The 24,604-nt window shown below is 37.3% G+C and overlaps 1 protein-coding gene across 13 annotated transcripts in view; it reads left to right on the top strand.

Moving 5' to 3' along the window:
* The window catches only part of BAZ2B (bromodomain adjacent to zinc finger domain 2B), a 58,007-nt gene extending 35,312 nt beyond the window's left edge, over nt 1-22,695 (top strand). For 7 of the 13 annotated variants that reach the window (XM_031063721.1, XM_031063713.1, XM_031063710.1 and 4 more), the window contains 14 exons: nt 688-762; nt 5,911-6,154; nt 7,767-7,829; nt 9,036-9,180; nt 11,765-12,429; nt 12,936-13,212; nt 13,367-13,522; nt 13,994-14,154; nt 15,056-15,366; nt 15,752-15,887; nt 17,676-17,822; nt 18,531-18,793; nt 19,442-19,585; nt 21,235-22,695. In XM_031063721.1, the coding sequence (XP_030919581.1) occupies nt 688-762; nt 5,911-6,154; nt 7,767-7,829; nt 9,036-9,180; nt 11,765-12,429; nt 12,936-13,212; nt 13,367-13,522; nt 13,994-14,154; nt 15,056-15,366; nt 15,752-15,887; nt 17,676-17,822; nt 18,531-18,793; nt 19,442-19,585; nt 21,235-21,388 (2,941 nt within the window). In that variant the 3' untranslated portion in view covers nt 21,389-22,695. The remainder of the gene's footprint in view (nt 1-687; nt 763-5,910; nt 6,155-7,766; nt 7,830-9,035; nt 9,181-11,764; nt 12,430-12,935; nt 13,213-13,366; nt 13,523-13,993; nt 14,155-15,055; nt 15,367-15,751; nt 15,888-17,675; nt 17,823-18,530; nt 18,794-19,441; nt 19,586-21,234) is intronic. The other 6 variants (XM_031063718.1, XM_031063720.1, XM_031063719.1 and 3 more) reach the window with 3 other exon arrangements.
* Nucleotides 22,696-24,604: the final 1,909 nt, after the last annotated feature.

Raw genomic sequence — 24,604 nt, 5'->3', positions numbered from 1 at the left:
GCTTCAGGTTTTCCGAAGCTGGAAGATAGCAGAAGTGGGCAGTGCAAGTGCTGTGCATCAGCTGTTCAAGAAAGTTCATGTGTATCAGTCAAATTCATCATAGAAAGAAACTTCCTCTTGTTGCAGATGACTCTTAGGTCCTATTTGTAGAAAAGATCACTTGAGTTTCTATATTTTGATCATAGAAACAACGGTAATCTGCTGAATTGCTGAGGCCGGGATGTCTCGGACATGGGCATGCAGATGGTGGCTGCACCAAAGCCCTCTTTTTGGTTCTTCAGTTTCTGCAGCGAAAAGTGAATGTTGGATTGTAGGTCCCAGAGATCCTAGGTAGAATACTTCAGATGTACCAGTGGTAACTATTTTTTCATCACAGGGCTACATGCTTTGTGGCAAAGACATTTGGAGGCTTGACACTGAACTAGAGCTATGAAAAGAAATGTTGAGTGCCATGCTCCTGGTGGAAAGAAAGCTGAGGTGATATTGGGGATAAAGACTGACATAAGTACAGCAGTGTGCTACATTAGCATTCCTAGTATTGTGATTTCCTGTATTTAAAATTATTTATTTTGAATTTTAAGGATTTCTCAAAAGATAGTTATTTGAGGGAGAAGTGTCTATACATAATGTCTATCAGAAAAAAGATACGTAAGTTCACAGTTAATGGATTATTTTCATCTTTGACAGTGAAATTGATAAAAACATTGATTATATGTCAAACTTAAGGAGAGATAAATGGATGGTTGAAGGCAAACTTCGGAAGTAAGTTTCATTTCCTTAAATATTACAATATTTTGCTTTTTTGCCTTTGTTCACATACACTGCTCTATAGGGAATTGGTTCTAAGCATAAAATCAGCTGATGAAGTTACAGGTTTACCAAGACATTAGTAATCAAACTGCTTAATTAAGACAGATGTGGGTTTAGGATGTTGCAACACCAGTCTTTTACAGTCTATTAAAGATGCATGAGATTCAGAGGGTTAGGGTCACTCAGATTTGGAGCGAAGTCAAGTCTAATTTTGTATTCTTCGGAGGAATCAAAAAACTTTTTAATTGGAATATTAAAGGAGCCATAAAATTGCTATTGACGTAATCAAAGTTTATTTGGACATACCATAATTTCCAGTGTTCTGAAAGGCATTTTAAGACAATGTGATTTTCATACAACAATTGCCAATTGAATTTTGCTAATTTATGTTATCTTAGTGTTTCTCATCTGTCAATGTCACGTGTTTCCCTGTAGCTAGGGATCATATGTAGAATGCAAGCTTTGAGATATTTTTTATATTTCTTATATTTCTGTTTAAGGTAAAATTTGAACTTCTTAAAGGTTGTCAGTTTCATATTCACTGTTCTCCCATCCTACAAGACAAAATTCCATACAGCAACCATACTGGCTCCAACTATCAGGAAGCTGGACGGCATAAAGTTAATGAATCACAGGGGGTAAAAACGCATAGCCAGACTCTTGCTTTTTTTTTCTTTGTCATCTTTACCTTTTCCTAGGAACGGTAAATCCTTTCTTAGTCCTTGCTTTAGGTACTTTCGTTTCTAATCTTCTGTCTCCATTTTTTCCCTTTAATGTATCTCAGAAGGAAGAAGGAAAGAAGTAAAGAAGAAGGACAAGAGGGAGGTAGAGGAAAAAGTTAGACCGATAAAAAGACATTTTCTACTAATACTACAAATCCCAGTCTGCACAGAGTTAATGTATTTTAACCTTTAGGTTAACCCAGTTACTTTTTTCCTGTCTTCATCTGTGTCCCCTCTATGGGATATGGTTTAAGAAGTGTTTATGAAGTTGTGATGTAGCCAATTTACCATTAGCAAAATGGGACCCTTCCCTGTTCTTGTCTTCTTAGGGCCTGCTTAGTCTTTCTCTCCCTCCATCAAACTGTAAGTACTTGTAGATGTAGGATCTTCCCTTTTCTTTATAATCTTTCATTTCTTCCCTGTCAAGTAGTGGGCATCATACTCTGAAGTCCCAAGCTCATCCTCCTTGCTACCATCATTTTTCCATTTCTTGGGTTTTTCTGCCTCATGTGTGGATTTTGGGGTCCAGTAGTGCTCTCCCTATTTTTGAGTGCAAGTATTGCAGCAGAGCTCAGAAATGTTGCTCTTCTGCTTCTTTGAATTCAATGAGTTTGATTCGCCTCTCTCAATCTTTGATTCAAAATTTTCGAGTTTTCCACTTTTTCTGATGAATTCCAAGAAGGTTCTAGAAGACTCTTCTTCAATCAATTTTAAACAATATTTTCTTCTTTATTATGTCAGTTGTGTTTTCCATAAACCCTTACAACTGTTCTGGGGCTGCTCTCAAATGAAATGAAATGAAATCTGTACACATCAGTCTTCTTTTTGCTATTTTTTCTGCTTCCAGACTTCATTCTTATGTGTTACCTTCCCCATCCATTCACATCTTGATCTAATTTTTAAGCATCCCAGTCCCAAAGAGTTTTGCATGGCAATAACTGGTTAGTTGAGTACTCGCTGTGTGATCAAGAGCTGTGAGCTCTTTTCACATGCCTGCAGACCTTTATGTGCCCCTCAGCATGGGCCCCTCCTGCGGGAAGTGTGTAGGGGATGAGTAACTGAGGCTGAGGAATGGATTTATTTAATCTCAGCTTGTTTGGCCAGTGTTTGCTGTCATTAATCTTCAAACCACTGTGTCCAGGTTGGGTACAAGTATATTCAAGGGGCATGAGAAAAGATTCTATCTGCATCACGTGTGTTCGATGAAGGAGGGGTTTTTTTTTGCGCTTATGTTCTCATTTTTTAAGAACATAAGCTTCCCAGCTGGGGAGGAGGGCAAAAATAAATGCAAAAGCCTGTTCTTGACAGATGCAAATAAGCAACAGTAACATCCCAGGTTGGAAAACAGAATCATTGTATTTTGTTTTAAGGGATGCTTTGCCTCTCACCCCTTTCCCCGCTCTTCACTCCTTTTCTCCTCCTTCCCTCAAGGATCTTAGTAAGTGTAATATAGATGGTTGGAAATTTGAGTTCTGAACTGCCTGGACTGTTTCTCCTTAGCTGATCGTCAATGAGAGATTGCATCTAATTCCTTCTCTATCACGTTTTGCTGTGAATCTTGGTACTAATCTCTTTTTTTGTAAAAGCACCTACCTCATATGATCAAGTCATCTTTCTTTGTGCTTTCTGTGTGACAGCTGTGGTCAGACTCTAACCTGAGATGATTCTATGATTTTTTTTTTAACAAGATAATCAAAGTCTCAGCATCTCCTTTTCTATTACATGTCTTCTCTTTGGCATCTCTTTTGTAGCAAGATCAACATAAAACAGAATAAAAATGAAATACTGCCTCTTAAAGAATTAGGTAATAATAATTTGGTTTAATAATTAGTTTATTATAATAATTTGTTTTTATAAAGGACTTAAGTTTTTCACTGCAACAGTGTTCTTTTCACATGCCAGTGTTTTGGTATGCTCTGTGTAAGTTAATTTCTGTTGAATGAAACCATTTCAACTCTAAATGATGATGGTATATGAAAAGCATCATCACGAAGGGGAGAAATTACACCCCGAGTTTAGGTAGGAGTTGCTATTGCTTTTTTACCAAACTTTAATTTTTTGAGATGCAAGGTGAAGTATGTGAGAAGTACAATGTTCAGAATTTCTTTGCCGCGGTGCTACCTACTACATACATGCAAAAATTATGGGGAAGGCATGAGCACTAAGTCAGAAGGTGGATTTTCCTTCTGTGATCTAGTAAGCATTATAGACGAGATTAGAGCACACTAAAGTCAATCATTTGGTTCTCTGATGGGCCACTCACTCTTTTTATAGGTCAGTAGACTTTATGATTCTCTCAGCAGTTGGAGATGCAGGTTTGGTCCATAAGTGAAAGTGAGAAAGACAGAACAGTTTCCTAAGTGAGGGTTTTCTTCTCTCAGTGAGCCATATGTCTAGGCAACAACAGAAAAACGATGCTGCTTCTTGAAATAACTGTACGTTTTTAGAGTTATGCTGGCATTGGTTTCTGCCTCTGCACTGCTTTGGGTAGGGACTGCTGCCTTCTTCTGCTTGTGGTGCTATCAAAGAAGAGCATCTTTGATTCATTTGCATGCTTGATAATTTGCAAGTATTGTGCAAGCTTCCTTTAGTGCTTGACAACATTACATCTTTATTTTTGCTTTCAGCAAAAGTAGCCTTTTTTGTTTCTTCTGATTTCCTTTAGGTATATGGAAGAAGTATTGGCAGGTCATGGAACATTCGCTTGCCAGCTTTATTGCTGAGTTGTCTTCAAGATTATCTTAGTGTATGTAAATTGTCTCTAAAATCATCCAGCACTGCAGCAGACAATCCAGTTATTAACTAGTGATTTTGGTAGTTACTTCCTGTTTATTGGAAGGAGTTTCCAGTCTATGTGAAGAAGTTTGAAGTTATCCTCTTGAAAACGAAATTAGTTTTCTAAAAAACTTAATCAATAGCCTGAGTGGTATTGATGTGCAGTGAGACTGAGGGTTTTTGCACAATACCTGAAAATGTTATTTGCTTCCAAATTCACTGAAAGGCTTGAGATTTTTTTTAACATATTTTAAATCGCTAAAACAGGTAAATATCCACTTGATATGGAAAAAACAAATGTATAAAACTTTATAAATTCTCCAGTGGATTAACTAGTGCATAAAAACCCAACTCAAAACAACAGCAATAACAAAACCATACCAAGAAACCAAAGCCCAGCAGTTTTCAAGTCCCTTTGATGATTTCTTGGCTAACAGTCTTTTTCTTAAAAAAGTGCTGCTCCCAGTTGAACAGTGACACCTTCATTTCAGTTTATGCTGTTGAGAACTGGCTCTGGTTATCAGTGTTTTAGAAGGCTGGTCCATTTGTCAGTATTCCCTGGAACAAGTACTTGGACAGCACTCATTGTACTTGTAGCCACTTGCTGTATGGAATATTGTTCTGTAGGATGGGAAGAGAGAGGAGTACGACAAGGAAAAATTACGTCCTGGTAATTGTGTTTGTCGTTACCGTTCTGCTTTTCCCATCCTACCTTCTTCAGTCATCTCTTTAAAAATCTTTGTCTTTTCTACACGTTTATGAATCTCTTCTAAGTCAGTTGCGTTTTTGGTCTGCGTGATAAGTGGCTGGTTCAGCCTGGCTATATACACCTCCTGTGGTTCAGCATGTTTGCCTGCAAGCTCCCTGATAGGTGGAACTGTAATTTTTGCTGTGTGGAATCTTGTCTTATAGGGGTTTTATAGAAGAAGGAGGTCTACTACAACCATAATAACTGGTATGTAAGTTTCCCTTTTCTTTCATAAAAGGAAAAATGACAGTTTGAGTAATCTTTAGTAGCTGAGGTAACTAAAATTCCTCAGGGAAAAAAGTATATCTTAGAATAAAAAGGTCAGCTAAAGGACTGAAGTCAAATAATATTTAAAGTTCATAAAAATCTAAAAATAAAAAAAAATTAAAAAATTAAATCAACCTGCTGTTGTCATGCAATGTATATAATTTCATACTTCCAAGTGAGGATTTTTGCCTTTTTCTCCCTGGCTCAGACACAAGTATTTTGTCATCATGTTCTTAAATGCATTAAATAAAAGATAAAGAAGTTGAAATGGTTCTTTCTTCTATATCGTCTTTCCTGACTTCTCAAAATCCCTCCTGTATTTCATTTCTTCTGAACAGTTACACAGTAAAATTGACCTGAGAGAAACAAAGTCTATTCAGAATGGAACCACGAGTAGTAAGGGTTTTATAACATCAGTTTTTCTTGTTGACTAGTGACAATAAATATTGAGAAAATACAGTGTCACGATAGATCAGAAGCTCTAATTAAAATCTGAAATGTATGATTTTCTTTCAATCTCATAGAAAGAGAGATATGTTTATGCTACAGCCATAATCCATCATTTCACCCTTTCTCATGTGTTCCAAGGCTTAGAATCATTCATGCCAAGAAAACTGGTAAGAGAGATGCTGCAGGGAGTGGGGACGGAGGCGAGGAACCCCATTCCTTGGAGACGCCCGCACCCGGCCGCAAGCGCCGGCGGAAGGGAGGGGACAGTGACTACGATGACGATGATGATGATGACAGCGATGATCAGGCAGATGAAGATGATGAGGATGAAGAGGACAAAGATGATAAAAAAGGAAAAAAGGCAGAAGTTTGTGAGGATGAGGTGGGGAATTGTCAGTATAGTGAAACTTTATTTGCAAATAAGCTACAACTTGTTTTCCTTCTGTTTTTCTGTAATATGGCACTGTTTCCCAAAACTGTTGCCATAAAAAGGAGGGAAGAATAACTTACTTCCAGTGTTTTTAAATTTTTATTAGTTTTTATTATTTTGTTAACTAAAATTGAACAATGCAGTTGCCTTTAAAATTCTCTGTTTTGAAGCTTGAGTGAACTTCTTGTGCATTTTTTTCACAACTTCCCCCATGTGATCACTGCCTGACTTTATTTGATCACAAGATGATAAATTTTATTTGTCAGTGTCAGATATAATATAGGAAGTATCAATGAAAGATTTTTACCTTGTTGAGCTGGTTTTTAATGGAAATGCACAGGCTTCCACTGGATGGAACCTGATACGAGGACAAGCAATAGAAAATACTACGTTTTAAAGCACTTGATGTGGCCCTGGGTGTTTTCTGTTTGCCAGAAAAGTATCCATTCATGCAAGGTTCGAAGATTTTTAAGGCTGCTTGAACAATGCATGTATCCAACATATGTGGACTCAGATGTTTGCATACACCCTTAATTAGAAACCCAGCTAATTTTTAGTGTAGGAATAGCCCTTAGTGCTGCTATTGTGGATTTATTTCAAGTACTAGAATTTGTATGAATTTAAGAGACTACCTTAGAGGAACAGCCCAAAGTACTTAAAAATAATTCAGAATTTTTAAAAGATTAATATTTAGATTTCTAATCTCAAGATGATCCCTCAGTCCTTCTCCATCTTGTACAATCTCTTATGTTGGTGCACTGGGCATTTCATAGCCAAAATTCCAGTAACAGTACAGAAATTAATTTTCTGATCTACCAGAAATTCCATCGCATTTGTATTCTATGTAGTATTTCAGATGGCCTTACTCTGGTACACTTTTACGAAGCCAAGAAATACAAGACTGGTATCTTACGGTGGAGATAATTTTGACCATATTCTTTTGGAAATTTACTACTATCTCCAAAGGTTTTCTTCAACTAAATTAAAACTCTTGTCATGGAAAAGACTCCAAACAGGCAAGAGGAAGGCAACCACAGACTTAAATCATGAACTCATTCCTCTTAAAAAATCAGCAAGATTGATGCTGTAACTTCTATAGCAGAGTTATAATTTCAATGTCTACAATTTCACGTAGACATTGAAATAAAATGCAAATGTGGACTGACCAAAGACTTACTGATAGGATTTTAAGGGACGCCATTATTTCATGCATGAGAAACACTTAAAATTATTTTGAATATCTAAAAAGCTTCATAGAAACTAAGATTGAATTCTATGGTATTGTGTTCATGCACAAACTGAGTTACTTCCAGTTTTCAGCAAACATGAGCTTTCTCCTGTGTCCATGTCTGGGTGGTTTCAAAATATTCAAGGTGTATCCTCTTTTCAGTTGTGTTGTTGCTAGTGAAATATATTGCACAAGCACACAATTTGAACTTATTTTTCCTCTTCAGTATTTTCCTCTCATTTTCTGTTACATCTTTTTTCTGTAATAGTGATAAGACATAGTAGTATGATTTTATCCTGTAATAAATATGGTGTGACAGTATATTGGTGATTATAGGATGATGGGGATCAGACAGCAAGTGTTGAAGAATTAGAGAAGCAGATTGAAAAACTGACAAAGGTGAGAGATCATTACTGTTTTTTCTACTACAGATGTGATCACTGGGTGTTACGAGTTAGTATATTAAACGTAAATTTCAATGCTCCCAGTTAATATAAATTGAAATAGGTATCTACTCTTGTTTTGTGAAAGTATGAATAACGCTCCAATTTGTGACACCTGAACTGTGAGTTTCGTCCAGTGGCACTAAGTAGAGGTCACTCAAAAGGCAGTTAATAGTAACAGTTGATAATATATTTGCACAGAGAATAATGTAGTTTTTATCCAGATCTACTTAACATAGTCCTGTTTGTTGGTCTTAGAAAGTGATGACAAATTTTGTATATGAGAAGCAATGGCTTCACTTATACAAGGGATTGTTGTTCTCATGCCCTCCTTTACATGCTGATTGCTGCAGTTGTGCTCCAAGCCAATACGAAACTGTCTGGGTTTCACATTTTGAAAGAAGCAGCAATAGAATTGGAAGAGCAGTGTAAATGAGAAAGTTATAATGCTGTATTTAGGGGTACTCAGGACCCATATTTTTATTGTTCCTATGTCATTTAAGACTTCATGTCTTGGTTTCTCTCATGTTCCAAATTGCAGTAAATTAGCAGTCCAGGATTCCACCTGATTCCCATCAGTGTCAGTTTAGCAGAGCAAGAACTGAATAAACTAACTGAAGTTCTTGTTGGCCCCCCCTTAAAGAGCTGTGTTATGTTCAAAGACAGAGTTTATTTTTGCGTATTGTTGTCATTCTTTTATGAACAGTTAAAATATCTCACTAGTGTCCCATCAACAGTTGCATTATCATCTCTCTTCAGGGCTCTGTTTACCACTTGCTGATGCTGTGTAATTATTAGGATTTCAGCTGTTCTTATGCAATGATATCTCTCTTTAATCCACTGCTTTTTGAGAGTCAGGGATAAAAAGACAAGATGCACCACTGCAGTGTGTTTTTAGAGGATAAACCTAGGCTGAGCCAGGGAGTGCTTTAATGGATTTTTTTAAAGGAAGTTTTGTGAGTAAAATCATCAAGGCAGCGATTGTGAGTAGAATATCACACAGATACGCACAGACAGACCACTGTCCCGAGTCTCTGAGGGGGCCTCCTTGTCTGACCCTTGAACTTCTGTTCAGTCTGGCAGCCAGATGTTTTCTGTGATAATGAGATTTTTTTTTCTTTCTCTGCCCACCAATTCATAATGCTCTCCCTTTTTTAAATAGCAACAAAGCCAGTACAGAAAGAAGTTATTTGAAGCTTCCCACTGTTTGCGTTCAATGATGTTTGGTCAGGACCGTTACAGGCGCCGGTACTGGATCCTGCCCCAGTGTGGTGGTATTTTTGTAGAAGGCATGGAAAGTGGTGAAGGTAAGAGCCATAAAGGAATGGTGGCACACACAGGCAATACAAGGCCAAGACATGCTGCCCATCTCTGGAGGCGCAGCAAGGTCTTCGCCCTCAGCCAGATGCCCTCAGGCTGCTGTCAGTAGAACTCACCCCTTATGTGGTTCTCTGGTATCTCTTTCTGGTTATGAAAGATCAGGTAATACAAAACAAGGATTGGTATTTTGGAAGTTTTCAGTTGTTACACTTCTACAGGTTATGCTTTTACCTACCTGCAAAGTTTCTTGACTCTGAACTATTTCACCTCTCCCTATGGCAATGATCTCTGTGTATGAAAATCAGGAGGACCATAGAATGCAGAAAAAAATTTCATCCTCAGATTTTCTGCAAATGCACAGACTGTTCTGTGCATGAAAATAGGATAGATGTCTGCCAAAATATGACAATTACTTTCATGCAGTGAAGTACCTTGTTTTCTAATAAACCCACGTGATTTAGTGTCTGTATTTTACCAATTGATGTTTCTTTAGCCAGCAATTGCTGAAATCACTTTGCTAAAACTAAAATGTAATTTTGGGCTTGTGACAATTGTATATTAGCTATGGTTGAATTTTTCACACACTTTTAATTGGATAGATGCAGAAATTTTGTATTAACCTGACTTTTTTGTTGGTATTAGAATTTTTAAACATAAATCTTCATTTTGGCCACAGAGAAATCCTTTCTAATTTTCATACAGATGAACCAAAACCTCATTTCTCTCACATTTTTTCCTTCAAAAAAATAACAAGAAAAAGATCTGATGCACATCAGTATTGCTTGATCTCATGAGAATTACATCATTCTAGAGAGCTGTTTAATTAACTGTAACAGTACAGCATAGTAGGAAATTTGAGCCTGGTTTGTGGTCCAAAAATAAACCCTAGAACTTCTTCTAAATGTAATCTTGATGATCAAGTTCTCTTTCTAAAATGGGTAGCATAAAAAGTACTTTCCTCTCTGTCTCTTGCTCTGCATTAAGTTATGCTCTGTGTTAGGAACGGTTTTGCACAGGTAGCTGCATACAGAATAGTTGCATTTCTTTGGTTTGCTGTATTTCATTATATTTTAACCAGATGAATTCCCAAACGCTTTGGAAGCGATACACAAAGAAAATAGTTTACATATACTCACCTGTCTTAAAATAATAAAAAAACGCACACAAACCAACCCACACAAAGTTTTAGCCAAGAGCTGTAGGGCAAACCTCTGTTTTTTAATGTTGTCTTAATGAAAGTTTAATCTCCCTGAAAAGGAAAACAGAGGTATTCTTATATTCTTACCTCCCTCCTTTTCCCCTCAGCTCTTAGTTTACCCTCTTTATGTAAATTCTACACTTTATCTATTTCTAATTCCGTAACCCTTACCCTAAACCTTGGAAATAGGACACATAAAGTCTTGAATGGTCTGTCCATTTAAACAAAACTTCTCTATCCCTTTTGTGTAGTCATTTTCATGTTTATGCTGCTACCTAAATTGTTTATATATTGATACAGACCATAACTATGAACACATTTTGGAGTTCTGATAGGAGAGGATGTAACTTCTTTGTAGAAATTACCATTTTCAGGAGCAAGTAAATATTTGTAGATGTGCTTGCCATGAACTGTAAGCTGTGTTTATTTGTGACTATGGTATCTGATGAACATAAAATAAGGAGTTGGATTTTCTGCCTCCTTCCCCTTATGCTAACAGTTCTCTATTTAAAAGCATTTTATACTTTTAAAGACCTTTTGTCTGAATTAGCAGTCAGTATAAGGGTAGAAGAGAAATGGTTAAGAAAGACTAGTAGTGCAGAGAAAAAAAAAGTCTTTTCCTTTAATAAAAGCTAGATTTTCAGATCTTTTGCACCTCCTGTGTTTGAAGAAACTTGGGGGTTTTTTTAATCAGCTTCTGCTTGCTGTACTTTAAATTGATTAGATGTTAGCTGTCTGCTTACTTGTGTGGAGTTCCAGTCATGCTGGGTGGCTCTTGAGAGAGAATTAAACTTCATAGACCGTTGATATTGTTGCACAGTTAAAGTTGCTAATTTGAAAGAAGTAAAATGTTTAATGCTATTTTGGTATTTGGGGAATAATTTTGTAACAGGAATTTTGGTTCTCCATTTCATAGTTGGCTGTGTGTTTATTGAAACAATCAGTTGCAAAAATAAACTTAGGAGTGAAAACATTGCACTCTCTTGATATGACCAGAGAAGCTTCTCGATGAGGCATGCAGAGTTCTGCAAAAAGAAAGTTGGCAAAAATTTGTCCTGTTCACAGACTTTGCACTGGCAAACTGCTTCCGATGTAGTACTGAACGAATCCAGTAGTGTGTTAGCCATGCTGAGGTGATTTTTCATAGAGGTGTTTAGTAGTGTTTAAATCTGTGTGCCTAGAAACTTGCTCCTTCTGTAAAGTGTGCTGTAAAGCAAGAAGGGATTTCATTAACAGCCACAACAGCAAAGACATGGGAATCTAACGTGTGTTGAGCCAAAAACGAAGTTATTTTTAATTCAAACTAGGATTATAAAAAGTTCGTAAAATAATTGATCTGTTACTGGTAATCTGTGTTTCTTGCACCTTTTTAGGTCTAGAAGAAATTGCAAAAGAAAAAGAGAAGTTAAAAAAGGAAGAAAGTATGCATATCAAAGAAGAAGCATTTGAATCAGAGGAAAAATTGCATTGCTTAGCTACAACTCACTGTGAGCAAAAGGAAAGTCTGAAAGAAAAGGACAGCACTAACCTGTTTTTACAAAAGCCAGGGTCATTTTCAAAATTAAGCAAACTGTTAGAGGTAGCAAAAATGCCACCTGAGTCTGATGCTATATCCCCAAAACCTAATGGCAGTGCAGCAAATGGCTGCACATTATCTTACCCAAGTAACTCAAAAAACTCTCTCTGCAGTCTTCAACCCCCTGCATCACAAAGCTCCATCGAGAAACCTGAGTCTAATAATCTCTTCAGTCCTAATGCCAGTGGGACAGGAAAGTTTTACAGTTCTCCACTAATTCCAAATGATCAGTTGTTAAAGACTCTTACTGAGAAAAGCAGGCAGTGGTTCAGCCTGTTACCACGGGTGCCCTGTGATGACACTTCAGTCACCCATGTGGACCCACCAGCTACTACAGCTCCACTCACTCCTCAGTCACATCCACCATCAAACTCACCGTCACCTGTTCCATCTCCTCTTCTGGGCTCAACCTCTGGACAGAGTCCCATGGGATTAAGTCCTTTTGCATTGTCACCGCTGCAGGTAAATAAATTAATTTTTGAATAGCTTGAATTTGCAGACTTTATTTGGGCAGGATGTCTTTTATACAAATTATTTCACAGACCTGCAATCATTATATCTGCATTTCTTTATTTTTTTTCTATTTCTAAATGTTAGTAACTAAATACAGACATTTTATAATACTAGATTATGATGTATCAAGTAAGCCAATGTATGATATTTCGTACATGCATTTCAGTAATTAATTTGGCGTTTAGAGTGTCGGCTACTGGTATTAAATGAAAAGCAAGTAAATACAAACTAGTTTTTGGAAGTGTAACACACCAAACCCTACCTTTAGAGGCTATTGTTTTTTAGCATTAACAGGACCCTAATAAGCATTACATGTCAGTGTTACATTAGTTTTTCTGAAACTAACTGAAGTATTGAGTAAAGGCTTTCTTTGTGTTTTGAGTACTGTTTGACAAATAGCATCCTAATCATAATTCAGGTTTCTTGGTTATAGTAATGGTAGTTATGCTTTGTAGCAGATGAAGACAGGACTACCTATAATGGGACTTCAGTTTTGTGGATGGCCTACAGGAGTTCTTACTTCAAATGTTCCATTTCCATCTCCTTTACCTGCTCTTGGATCAGGGCTGGGATTATCAGAAGTGAATGGTAACTCATTCTTGACATCTAGTGTTCCTGCAAGTAAAAGTGAATCACCAGCACTTCAAGCTGAAAAAATAGCTTCTGCCCCTTCTACAGCAGCTGAAGTAGCCAAGCCTGTAGATTATCCTAACCCAAAACCTATACCAGAAGGTAAGTGTAATGGAACAGTAAGGTGATAATTTCTGTAGTCTTTCTATCATGTTACAATTGTTTTAATAATTTGCCTATTGATTTTCTAATCTGGTCATGTGTGATCACATAAAAAAAGCACCTGCAAAGTGTTCATGTGCTTGTTTTGATGTAGAAATGCAGTATGGATGGTGGAGGATTACTGATCCAGAGGACCTAAAATCTTTGCTTAAAGTGCTACATCTCAGGGGAATAAGAGAAAAGGCCTTACAAAAGCAGATACAGAAACACATGGATTATATCACTCTGGCCTGCATCAAAAACAAGGATGGTATGTAGTTGATCTTCATGTTACACATGGTGTTGGGGCACCAGACAACAGACATAGAACTCTCCTGGGGTATGTTTAGCAGGAGAGTTAAAGTAATGGCTGGAGAGAAAAGGTAAAGGTCTTCTCATCTGTAGCTGCATTTTCACCAGCCCTGTTCTGGAAACTTACTGTATTAGTGAAATGCCATGTAATGTAAATAGTTCTCGTGATATAAGTAACCTTCTTAAGCTTTGGTAACCTTCTGAAGCTCTTTCCATCTCTGTAACACTTGGCCTCTCCTTCCCCTTCTTGCCCTTAAATTGCAAGTTTGAAAGCATACAGAATATGTTGTTCATATTGGGTATTTTAAGAATAGTATACTTTCACAACAGTTTTTCAGCATTTGACTGGAGTGACGGGTAAATCAGCTTGAATTTACCAGTGCAGTTGTAATGTTAATTAAAATAATAAAAATGTGATTCTCAAATACAGTTGCAATTATTGATATCAATGAAAACGAAGATAACCAGGTAACTCGGGATGTTGTGGAAAACTGGTCAGTAGAAGAGCAAGCTATGGAGATGGATCTTGCTGTTCTTCAGCAGGTGGAAGATCTAGAGAGGAGAGTTGCATCAGCTAGTTTACAAGTTAAGGTAAAACCAACTTTCAGTAAAATGTCTCTTTAAAATAAGTGGTATGAATTTAAAGCAGATAGCAGTCTTTGTGTATTGGTAAGTGCCTTCTTATTCCATCCTAATTGCCTACAAATTAAATAAATACAGTGTGCAGTATCATGGAGATTTGTGTTTGAAACATTTTATTGCAGTTCAGTCTTCAGCTGAAGATGCTCAGAGTGGCAGTTCCTGGAGAATGTTCTCCTACAGTGCAATTCCATGTACATTTTGTTAACCTTCTCTGAATGCAAAGACCGTATTTCACAGAGACTGCTTAACTCTTGGGGGGGTTGCCACAGTTCTGCCTGGTTTGTGCGATTTTTGCTGTTAATGCTTTCAGAAATGTCTACAAGTACATCAGAATAATTTGCTTGAGTATTGTAGAGCCACGGAGAACATGTAATGGTTATGAGTGTGATACAGTTAAGAATTCTCTGGATTTTGGAATTTTTCCAAGGTGGGTGTAAGGTTATCAAATTGCATATGTTTGGCTACAGTACATGTGCAGTGTTTGGGATCTAGTTTTTGGCATGAGATAGATGTTAATTTCCTGTGTCCTGATACTGCCTCCTGAGCCTGGTGAACAGGTAGGCCTGTTCTGATGTTTCAGCCAAGAGAGCAGGATACTTCACAAGGGGATAAAAATGCAGACTGTTGCAGAAAGGTCCCTTCAGAAAGTCCAGTAATGCTTGTGTTTCTTGATTAATTATTTTAGTTCTCTGGATATTTTGGAAAATGTCTCTACAGATGGATTACAAGTAACCAAGATCTACTGGAAACAGCGCTTCAATTACTTAGTTTGATTCCATAAAACAGTTCCTCTGATTACACACTGAGTTAACAGCAACCAATAAATGCCCAAACCTTTCTATTGACATAGGGTTGGCTGTGTCCTGAACCTGCATCAGAGAGAGACGACTTGGTATATCGTGAACATAAGTCAATTACTAGATTGCACAAGAAGCACGATGGAGATTGTGCTGGAGGCGGAGAAGGCAATGCCAGCTCTCTAGAGCGGAGGAGTGACAACCCTCTAGATATAGCTGTAACCAGGCTCGCTGACTTGGAGCGGAACATAGAGCGAAGGTATCTGAAGAGCCCCTTAAGTACCACCATTCAGATCAAACTGGATAATGTGGGCACAGTTACTGTCCCTGCTCCTGCACCATCTATTAGTGGTGATGGTGACGGGTAGGTTATTGAGATTAACTTGAAAAATTATTGTGCTTCTTTGCTAATTGGAGCCTATTTTCTTATTGCCTGTTATCTATGTACTTTCTTGTATGTCTGTGATCCATATGGATCATCTTATTCTGCATGGTGCTTTGTAAAGAATTTTTTGTTATGTTTGTTAATATTCTTGCAAAGTTATCTTACATTTAACTGGTTGTGACTAAGCTTTGAGGCACGTAGCCACAGTCTGTGCACTACATCAAATTTAGTTGCTTAAACCTTATACTTATTGGCTGTGTATGTTTTGTCATTGCTTGGCTTTCGGTGTGATAATGATTGTCTCACATTTAAACATGAACAAACACAGGTGTGACCTACTTAATTTGCTTGTATTTTAATGCAGAGCTGAAGAGGATATTGCTCCAGGGCTAAGGGTGTGGAGAAGGGCATTGTCAGAAGCACGCAGTGCTGCCCAGGTAGCTCTGTGCATTCAGCAATTACAGAAATCAATAGCATGGGAAAAATCCATTATGAAAGTTGTAAGTATCTAAACTGTTTTTGCTATATCCTGTGTTCCAACTTCAGACATTTAAGGTTAATGTATTTTGTATTACTTTACATAAAACCTCACAAAGTTAAACTGTACATTGTGCACAGATGAATAAGCCTAATGGAAAAGATTGTCCCTTGATTGCCAGATTCAGCATCCTGAACTTGCTAAGATAGAAAGCTCTTGTAAATGGTCACATTATTTAAGATGGTAATTATTCTTTGATGATGGCATAGAGGTAAAAGTCATCTTGCTCCATCTGTCATTCTAATGGAGTGTTTCTAACCTCACCTGTGACACAAGTTTTATGGAGGTTCAACATCATATATCCTTCATTAAGGATTTCATTTTTCAGAAAGTTGAGATGCTCCAAATATGCAGCTTCTTTGCATGCAGAGTTCTCACAACTGAACATACAAATTAGTGTGTGAAGAGACAAGCTGAAATATCTGTTTCCATGTACACTCAGCAGATCAATCTGTGTCAACTGCATATATAAAAAAAGCACACAAAGGGGATATGTCAAAATTTCAAGGACCTCTGAACCTCAAATTCCTGAGCACAAAACTTATTACTACAGCAATAGTGACTATGATGTGATCAAGTATGATCAGTGTTGTGTAGAGGGTGGCAAAAGTGATTCTTCCATTTGTGGTCCTTTTCCTAATTTTTTAATTTCTGTCACTCCTATATAAATTCTAATTACACCTGGACAATTAAAGGATGATTTAAATAAAGGCTGTAATGTCAGGCTGTACTTTTGAGTTTATACAGCTGTTAGCTTTAAGCACTAGCCTTAGTGCAAAATGCTTATGAATTTGGTAGGAGCACCTGAAAAGGCATTGGAACGTTTCAACATGAAGTAATGTATTATTCAGAAAAAAACCATATCCCTCTCAATTTGGTTTAAATATTCTTTGCATTTAATTACAACACAGTTGGTTAGAGCAGGATGCTCATAACACCAAGGTCGCTGATTCAGTCCCTGTATGGGCCATTCACTGAAGAGGTGGATTCTATGATCCTCATGCGTTCCTTCCAACTCAGAGTATTCTGTGATACCAGTAAACATTCTGCTGTATGTTTAAACTGTGTGTTTAAACATACTGGTGTTTAATATGTTTAATCATGTATTTGGTGAAAATATTTGAAGATCTTTTAAGTTCCTGAAAAAGGTGTCTAAAAAGAAGGTAATTAGCAAAATCACACAATGTATTTAAGAAAATTGGCAGTCCTTTAGATATTTTTAAGTTAGTGTGAATTTTAGGAAGTGCTGGGATCATTTGTTTTGCTTTACTGCATTTGTTCATGGTTGCCCTTGGATAAGATCCTACCAATTATTATGTGGAAATGCCCTTGTAAAATATAAATGGTCTTTATTAAATAACAATGTTCATATACAGTGTGGGCATGAATGAAGAGAAGATTTCTGAGATAATATGTTTGGGCCAAGAGGTTTTGGTAGGTATACCTTTACTTCTCACTGACATTAATGAATTATAAAAAGTGCTCATATTTTTTTGTGCTCTAGGGACACCAGTCTTACAATAAATGAATTGCTTTTCCAACATGTTCCCCAAATGTAGCCTTTAATTTAGTTCCTTACATACTCCGTATATTCTTCTATGGATATAAGCATTAGCAGATTCTGACTGAAGTAAAAGGAAAATATTTTTGAGAGTGAATTTATGTGTTTGTAGGAGAAGGGTAATTTAGGTACCATTTATGTGTTTCAAACTTTAAAAATTGAATTAAACCCATTTTTCATGCATTACAGTACTGCCAAATTTGTCGAAAGGGAGATAATGAGGAACTGCTGCTCCTTTGTGATGGCTGCGATAAAGGCTGTCACACCTACTGCCACAGACCCAAGATCAGCACTATCCCAGATGGGGACTGGTTCTGTCCTGCCTGCATAGCAAAGGTAACACTCCTGTCAGGATGAAGGGGCTGGAGCAAGTGACTGATTTATTATATGTGGTAGAGTTACAGGTCTACCAGTGCTTTTTTCAGTGAAACTAATGGTCTGTATATTTTATGGGGAGCTCTCATTAAATTATGAAATTAGTAGTTTTATTTAACTTGTATTTTAGTAGCAGTAAAGGCTACAGTTTTATTTGTTCTAAACTATGGCCTTTTAAATGTAGGTAGGTCAGAATTTTCATGCTTATTCAATACCATAATTTTTAATTTCTTTTTAAAAATTTATTCAGTGTTTGTCTTTGAAATTTCATCATTAAGTGTTGACAGACCAATGTGTCAGATTCTGTTTCAAAAGAAAAATCAGAGAAAAAACTTCATTATTTTTTTTGGTATGTTTGTATCAGTTATTTAGTAATAGACTAATGTTTGTCTAAAAGTGTGCCAGCTTGGTTGTTAGGAGGTATTGTTGTACTAATTTGAATGTCAAGTGCTTTTGTATTGTCACAAGTTGAGAGCCTAGGTCATGAGTACCAGGAATTTCTGCAGCCTTATTTGCCTTCAGAGAAGAGCAAAAAGTGAATAATCTCTAATATTAAATATTTAATTTGTTTTGGTTCTTCTGTTTCTGATCGTCATTATCGTCTATCAGTGATAACAGAGGTTTTTGTAATTTCTAGGTTATTACTTATTTCAGTTGTCTCTATTGTAGGCAAGTGGTCAAACTCTAAAGATAAAAAAACTTCAAATTAAAGGTAAAAAAAGTAATGAACAAAAGAGAAGCAGGAAATTAGCAGGGGAAACAGAGGATGAAGACTCTGCAACTACAAGCGTTGCCTTAAAAAGAGGAAAAACAGACCCTAAAAAAAGAAAAACGGATGAAAATGTTTGTGTAAGCCAGTTAAAGCAAGAAACTTGCACTGCTGTTAAGAAACCTAAGAGAGACGGAGACTCCAAGGACCTGGCTATATGCAGGTAAAGTGTCAGATGCTGAATTTAGGGGTAAGTCTTACTGAAACAAGTAGTACTTGATCCTTTTTCTCTCTGTTCTGGGAAACAGGAATGCTGTTCTTTGACAAATGTACATATCTATACACGTTGTGTGTCTGTGTGTATGTATGTATGTATACCTACACACACGTGTGTCTTCTGGGAGAAGAGTGAAGCCCAGCCCCAGCAGCAGTGGCACTGACACCTTTCTCAAGGGTATCAAAGACAATGTCCGCTTCGTCCAAACAGGCACATGTGAACCATCTGCTGTGGTAGCATTGCTGCTCAGTCAAAAGGGACATTGTTTAGCCTTGTCACACTCCTGGAAAGTCAGTTTTAGCAGCTGGTTTGCAAATGGTTTACACTGAGGATCATAGTTGCAGGACCATGTTTTCTTTTGGAATGTTGATCATTAGAATTTCATCTCACATAGGTCGCCTGGAGAGAACTTAATGCTATATTAGTTACTTAGTCTATGTACATTGTTCTCAGCCTTCAACAGGGTGCAGAATAACGTTTTCCTTTTGTAAAATGAATAGTTTAGGAGTTCATAGGAATTCATGTAATAGTGAGAACACTGTGAATGTATGAATAAAATCTAAAAATACTGATTTGAAACCTTATCTTATTTAGTATGATTCTCTCAGAATTGGAAACTCATGAAGATGCCTGGCCTTTCTTACTTCCTGTAAACTTGAAACTTGTTCCTGGTTATAAGAAAGTTATTAAAAAACCTATGGACTTTTCTACCATTAGAGACAAGCTAAGTAGTGGACAGTAAGTAAACCTATTGTAAATTGTACTTTACATTTTAAAAACATTTAAACACTGAAACACAATACATTGTTGTATTGCACTAGGGGGAGGTGTTGTATTGCACTAAATAGTTTATTTAGTTGTCTTTGTATTGGTGATGGGAAAATTTTACTGGGTATATCAGGTCACGTGGATGGTGTATTCCCCTTCCCTTTCACATGGTTGCTCCCTCACACACTTCCCCCCGTTTCTGTGTTCCCGAGTGGTCCGTCCCACGGGTGGACCCTCCCCTTGCCCCTCGCCAATGGCATCCCATTGGCCATGGTCCTCTTTCCCCGCCCCCTTTCCTTGGGTATAAAACTGCCCTGCAAGGGGGCCACGCCCTCTTTTCTACCTGGGTGGTCGGCATCACGGCAGTGTCCTGTCTCAAGCCAGTAAACCGGATACTCGCTCCCACGTGGGGAAGAGCGCTTCTCTGTCTTTTATCCGCCGTCTGTGCAAGTCCGGGTGGGCTTGAGTTCGAGCTGGCCGGATTGGACCCGTACAAAGCCCATAGAGAGCCACGGATTATTGCAATACATGTTTAAAATTAGCCAAACTATATTGTTCTGCTCTGACACATCTGTGATTACTTTTACAGTCAAAATAAAAATTCTTGATTGTATGCTTTTATCTTTGCCATATCCAAGTGAAATAGCATGTTGGATAGGAGAATGTGTGGAACTGGCTGAAAAACAATAAAACTGCCAGGTCAAATGCACCAAAACAATCAAAAGGAACCTTTTTTCATGGAGACACCTTAGTGTTACTGCGTGTCACAGAGAACCAGCTGTGTAGGCTTTAAGCTTCTGGAGTCCCTGTAAATATGTGGCTGTGGAGTGAAATGCCAGCTCTGTTGTAGGTAACACTCCGGTAATGGTGGTTAATCATTTTATAGTCCTAAAATTAAACTGCATGGATTCTTAAAAGAAGACCACACTACATGTCTCTGTGTACCTTCCCTCCTTGTTAATATCCCTATGCTCTAATGAATCTGAAGATGGACCCTCTGCAGTGCCTGTTGGCTCCACACAGCAACCTCCCTAGGATAGCACAAGGAGCTTTTTAACCTCTTCGGGCTTTTTCTCCCATGAATATGAGATTTAAATGCTCCCCATGTGCTCATATCACTAGACTTGTAACTTCTATTATTTTTAATAATTCCTGTGAATATTGGAACACTCTTTGGGCCATTCAGGGGTATGTTCAAGATAATAAAAAGAATTAGCAAAGACAGTGATCACAAGATTATTTGGGCAGCCTTTTTTTGTACCCATTTGTTCCTCATTTAGATAAATTAGGCTCTATTCAACATTTTGAAAGGACCCTGAATGCAAGAATAGATGCATAAATGAAAAACAGCCATAGCATTTTAGCTAGAAAGCTGTTGAAGAGAGGAATTCATTTTCTAGAAGTTTGTTTTCGAGTACAGGCATGAAATTCTACCTTACAAAACTTGTGAGGAAAATAACAAAACAGTGACAAGAGAGTATTTCCTTTCACCGATGTTCATTTTCTTGTTAGAAATTCTAATTTAAATTCTTACTTAAATATTTTCTCATTTAGTTGAAATATTTTTCCTCTGTGATCCTCTGTGTTCCAAAACTCATTCACTTTTTTCTTCTTTTTAGGTACCCTAATCTTGAAGCATTTTCGCTGGATGTCAGGCTTGTTTTTGACAACTGTGAAACTTTCAATGAAGATGATTCTGACATAGGCAGGGCTGGCCATAACATGAGGAAGTATTTTGAAAAAAAATGGACAGAGATTTTCAAAGTGAGCTGAAGCTACTAGGATTCTTTTTTTCTTTTCTTTTTTTTTCCTTCTTTTAAATGAGGACTGATAAGACCAGCAATGTGAACTATATTTACATGGAAGTGCAAGGCACATACATAACTAATTTTTTCCTTCAAAATATCACGGAGTTGTGATACTAGTTTTAAAGGCTTCACTCCTACAGCAACCATGGCCCCTTGGTTATTGGTTTGTGTGTTTTAACAAACTAATTTAGGTAGAACAGGGAAGCACACCCAAAGAATTTCAAAGAAAGGGGTGTTATAGTGCAATAGCAATTTATCAAAACGCACTGAATATTCAACCACCAGAGCTCTACTTGGGGAAATGGTTCTCTTTTCCCTTTCAATAAATATCTATTTTTCATTTTTTTTACTTTGTAGTTTATTTTTTAGTGAATGTATTTAATTTTATGAATTATTTATGATTATACAGCATTCAAAATCTTCGTTTTCTGTGAAAAGGAAGAACTAGAAAATTGCTTTAAATATTGAAAATACAACAAGGAATGTTTTAAAATATAAAACAAAGCCAAGTAAAACTGTTTACACTGATGTGCTGTGAAGGCACTAAAAATTGAACTTTACTGTAGAGTTACAAGTACATTTATATATATGTTGCTGCATCACTTGTGTAGTTAAATTGTATTTCAAGACAGTGAAGAAAAATTGAGACATGTATATACTGTTCATTATTGTTTATATTAAGTCTTGTTTTAAATATGTATGATGTGTACATATTGTTTGCAGACATTATTGTTTATGCCTTAGGAGGATGGTAGCATTTTATTTTAGTCTTAAGGTAATTATAGCTCTATGGCTTGTACAGTAATTATCCTCTACCAACACTGTGGAGTCTCCTTAATCTTGGTAGTGCCTGCCTTTAAAACAGGGTGTAGGGGATATTAGTTTTCCATTTTTCTATTTTGTTATATAATTTCAAGCCCCCACGGCCTCAAATCCAAGTATAATCATTATTTGTATCCATGTGGAAGAAAATTGTGACAATTTCCTACGCACACAGTATTTTTTCATATAAACATTTCCTCCATTTGCCTTGCCACAGAATAACAAAAGAAGACATTTGTAACCACTGTGTTTTATCTACTGTGTGTTGTGGTGGCCTGTTGGGGCAGATAGATTGGAATTTTTTTTGTACTAATGTAAGAGTACTTGAAGTTTTATTTAAAAGAAATGTTGTGGAAAGGTAGCATTCTTTTTCTTTTCCCTTTTTAGGAGTGTTATTTTTCACTAGTATGTGTGGCACGGATACAATAAAAGACTGTTTTGCAAACCAAATTTTCTTGACAATTTTAATACTTCAGGTCCTATGTATACAGGTTTTTTGGTTTGGGGTATTTTTTAGATAATATCCTGGGAGTCTTGCATTTAACATTGAGTTCTTTTTATGATGCATCTAATTCTCTTGGGCTTTTAATAGTAGTTCATAGAGAGTAGTTCCCTGCCTGTAAATAACAGAGGTGGGCAAGGTTGAGATCACTGTGCTTACAGACATGGAAATGCACGTGTTTGGTCATGTTCCTGAAAACCGCTGTCCTTGTAAGGTTCTGTCCCTTCTTTGGCCTGTAGAAGGGCATTAATCAGAATCCTTGCTCTGACTGAAGAAAATACAGAATTTACCAACAGATATTGTGGAACCACAATATCTGTAGTTCTCTCAAAATAATGTTGGGGTGTTGGTTTTTGCTTTTAAACTAGGTCTGCCGTGTTTGAGTCTTAGTGTCTATTTTTTAATTAATGTTTCCATTGCTCTCCCCAGAATATCTTGTTCAGTAATATTTTCTTTTATTACAAAGTTCTGTTAGAATAATCTTTATTACTTTGAATAAAAAAATCACATTTGGGTGTCAGACAGTCTTGCATGCTAATGTGAACTTCCACACTGACTGCTCTGTGCCTTTCCTTTTCATGACCTTTCTGAAGACTTCAGTAAAGAGGTTTGCTGACATGTACCAGAGATGTGAAGATTAATCAATGTTTTGAATTTATGATGGTAAGCTTGTAAGAAGATATTATAACTATGCTTAGGTAATTGAGAAATCTAGTTCTTCAATGATTTTTTTCAGATTTTGTGCTGGTTTATGCTTTCTCTGCAATACTAGACCAGTTAGTTTTCTGAAATCAGACAGGTCACTAGCTACACTACATACAATATCTATAGTACAAGTTGCCTTTATTTCAGTTTGTATCCCAATTCAGCTGAACAGCCGGGAAGGTGGCAACATCTACTGCTAGAGTGATGACAGTGAGACAAGCATCACCTCTAACGTGACATGGCCAGTGTATCACTTTCCTTGCTAACAGCCAGTGTCTTCATTACTCTTGCAGTAGAATTAAATTTACAGGAAATATAATATTTGAATAGCCAGCTTGAGTCATGCATATGCCCTCATAGATCCGTAGAAAAGAGCAGGGATTTAACCACTAGAAAAATGTTGGTAATGCTTCCTCTTTGCTAATTTTCTCTCCTGTTAGTGTTTGTACGTTTTCTTAAGAGGAAAAATTTTCCAGTGTGCTGTCATCCTTTCCGAACAAACATGACCAGTCTTAGTTTACAGAATTTATTCTGAAACTTTCAAACTTACTATTTTATAAATACTGTAATGGTACTCAATGAAGAATGTTATGGTGGAGTGTGAGTTCTCTTTTGTCTCTTGTCATCTCTTTGGAAAAAATGGGATGATAAAAAAGCAGCTGAAAATCAAAATACATATCTTTAAAAAGAGGTCTAAAGCCTTCTTTTTAACAGTGGCTGTCACCTAGGATTCAGAACAGTGAAAGACCAGGCTTCAGTCGTGGATCACAGAGTGTGCAATCAAATTAAAGTGCTATAAAACAGAGCATGAGATGGTACAGACTAAACACGGAAGGCCAGTCATTTACGGAATGCTTCCTGGGCATTCCGAGAAACTGACTTTGTCTTCCTCAAAACGTGTAGGTGCCGGCTAAACCATTTATTATGTGTAAGTTGCTGAGCGTGTATGTGAAGGCGGGGGAAGAGGGCGATGGGGTGTTACCTGACGGCTGCTGGGCCGAGGGGAGCACTCTTTGCTGGAACTCCCCTTCGCTCTGCTCGAGGGCCGCGCCTGTGGCGGGCGGAGGCCGGGCTGAGGCGGTCACCGTGCCCATCTCAGCCGCAGAGGGTGGCCCCGCTGCCCGCTCGGACACGGCTGGCGCCCGGCAGTGC

Source organism: Geospiza fortis, unplaced genomic scaffold, assembly GCF_000277835.1.
Source record: "Geospiza fortis unplaced genomic scaffold, GeoFor_1.0 scaffold193, whole genome shotgun sequence".
NCBI classification, from domain to species: Eukaryota; Metazoa; Chordata; class Aves; order Passeriformes; family Thraupidae; genus Geospiza; species Geospiza fortis.
The sequence above is the reverse complement of the archived record's forward strand: the minus strand, read 5'-3'. Positions and strand labels throughout refer to the sequence as shown.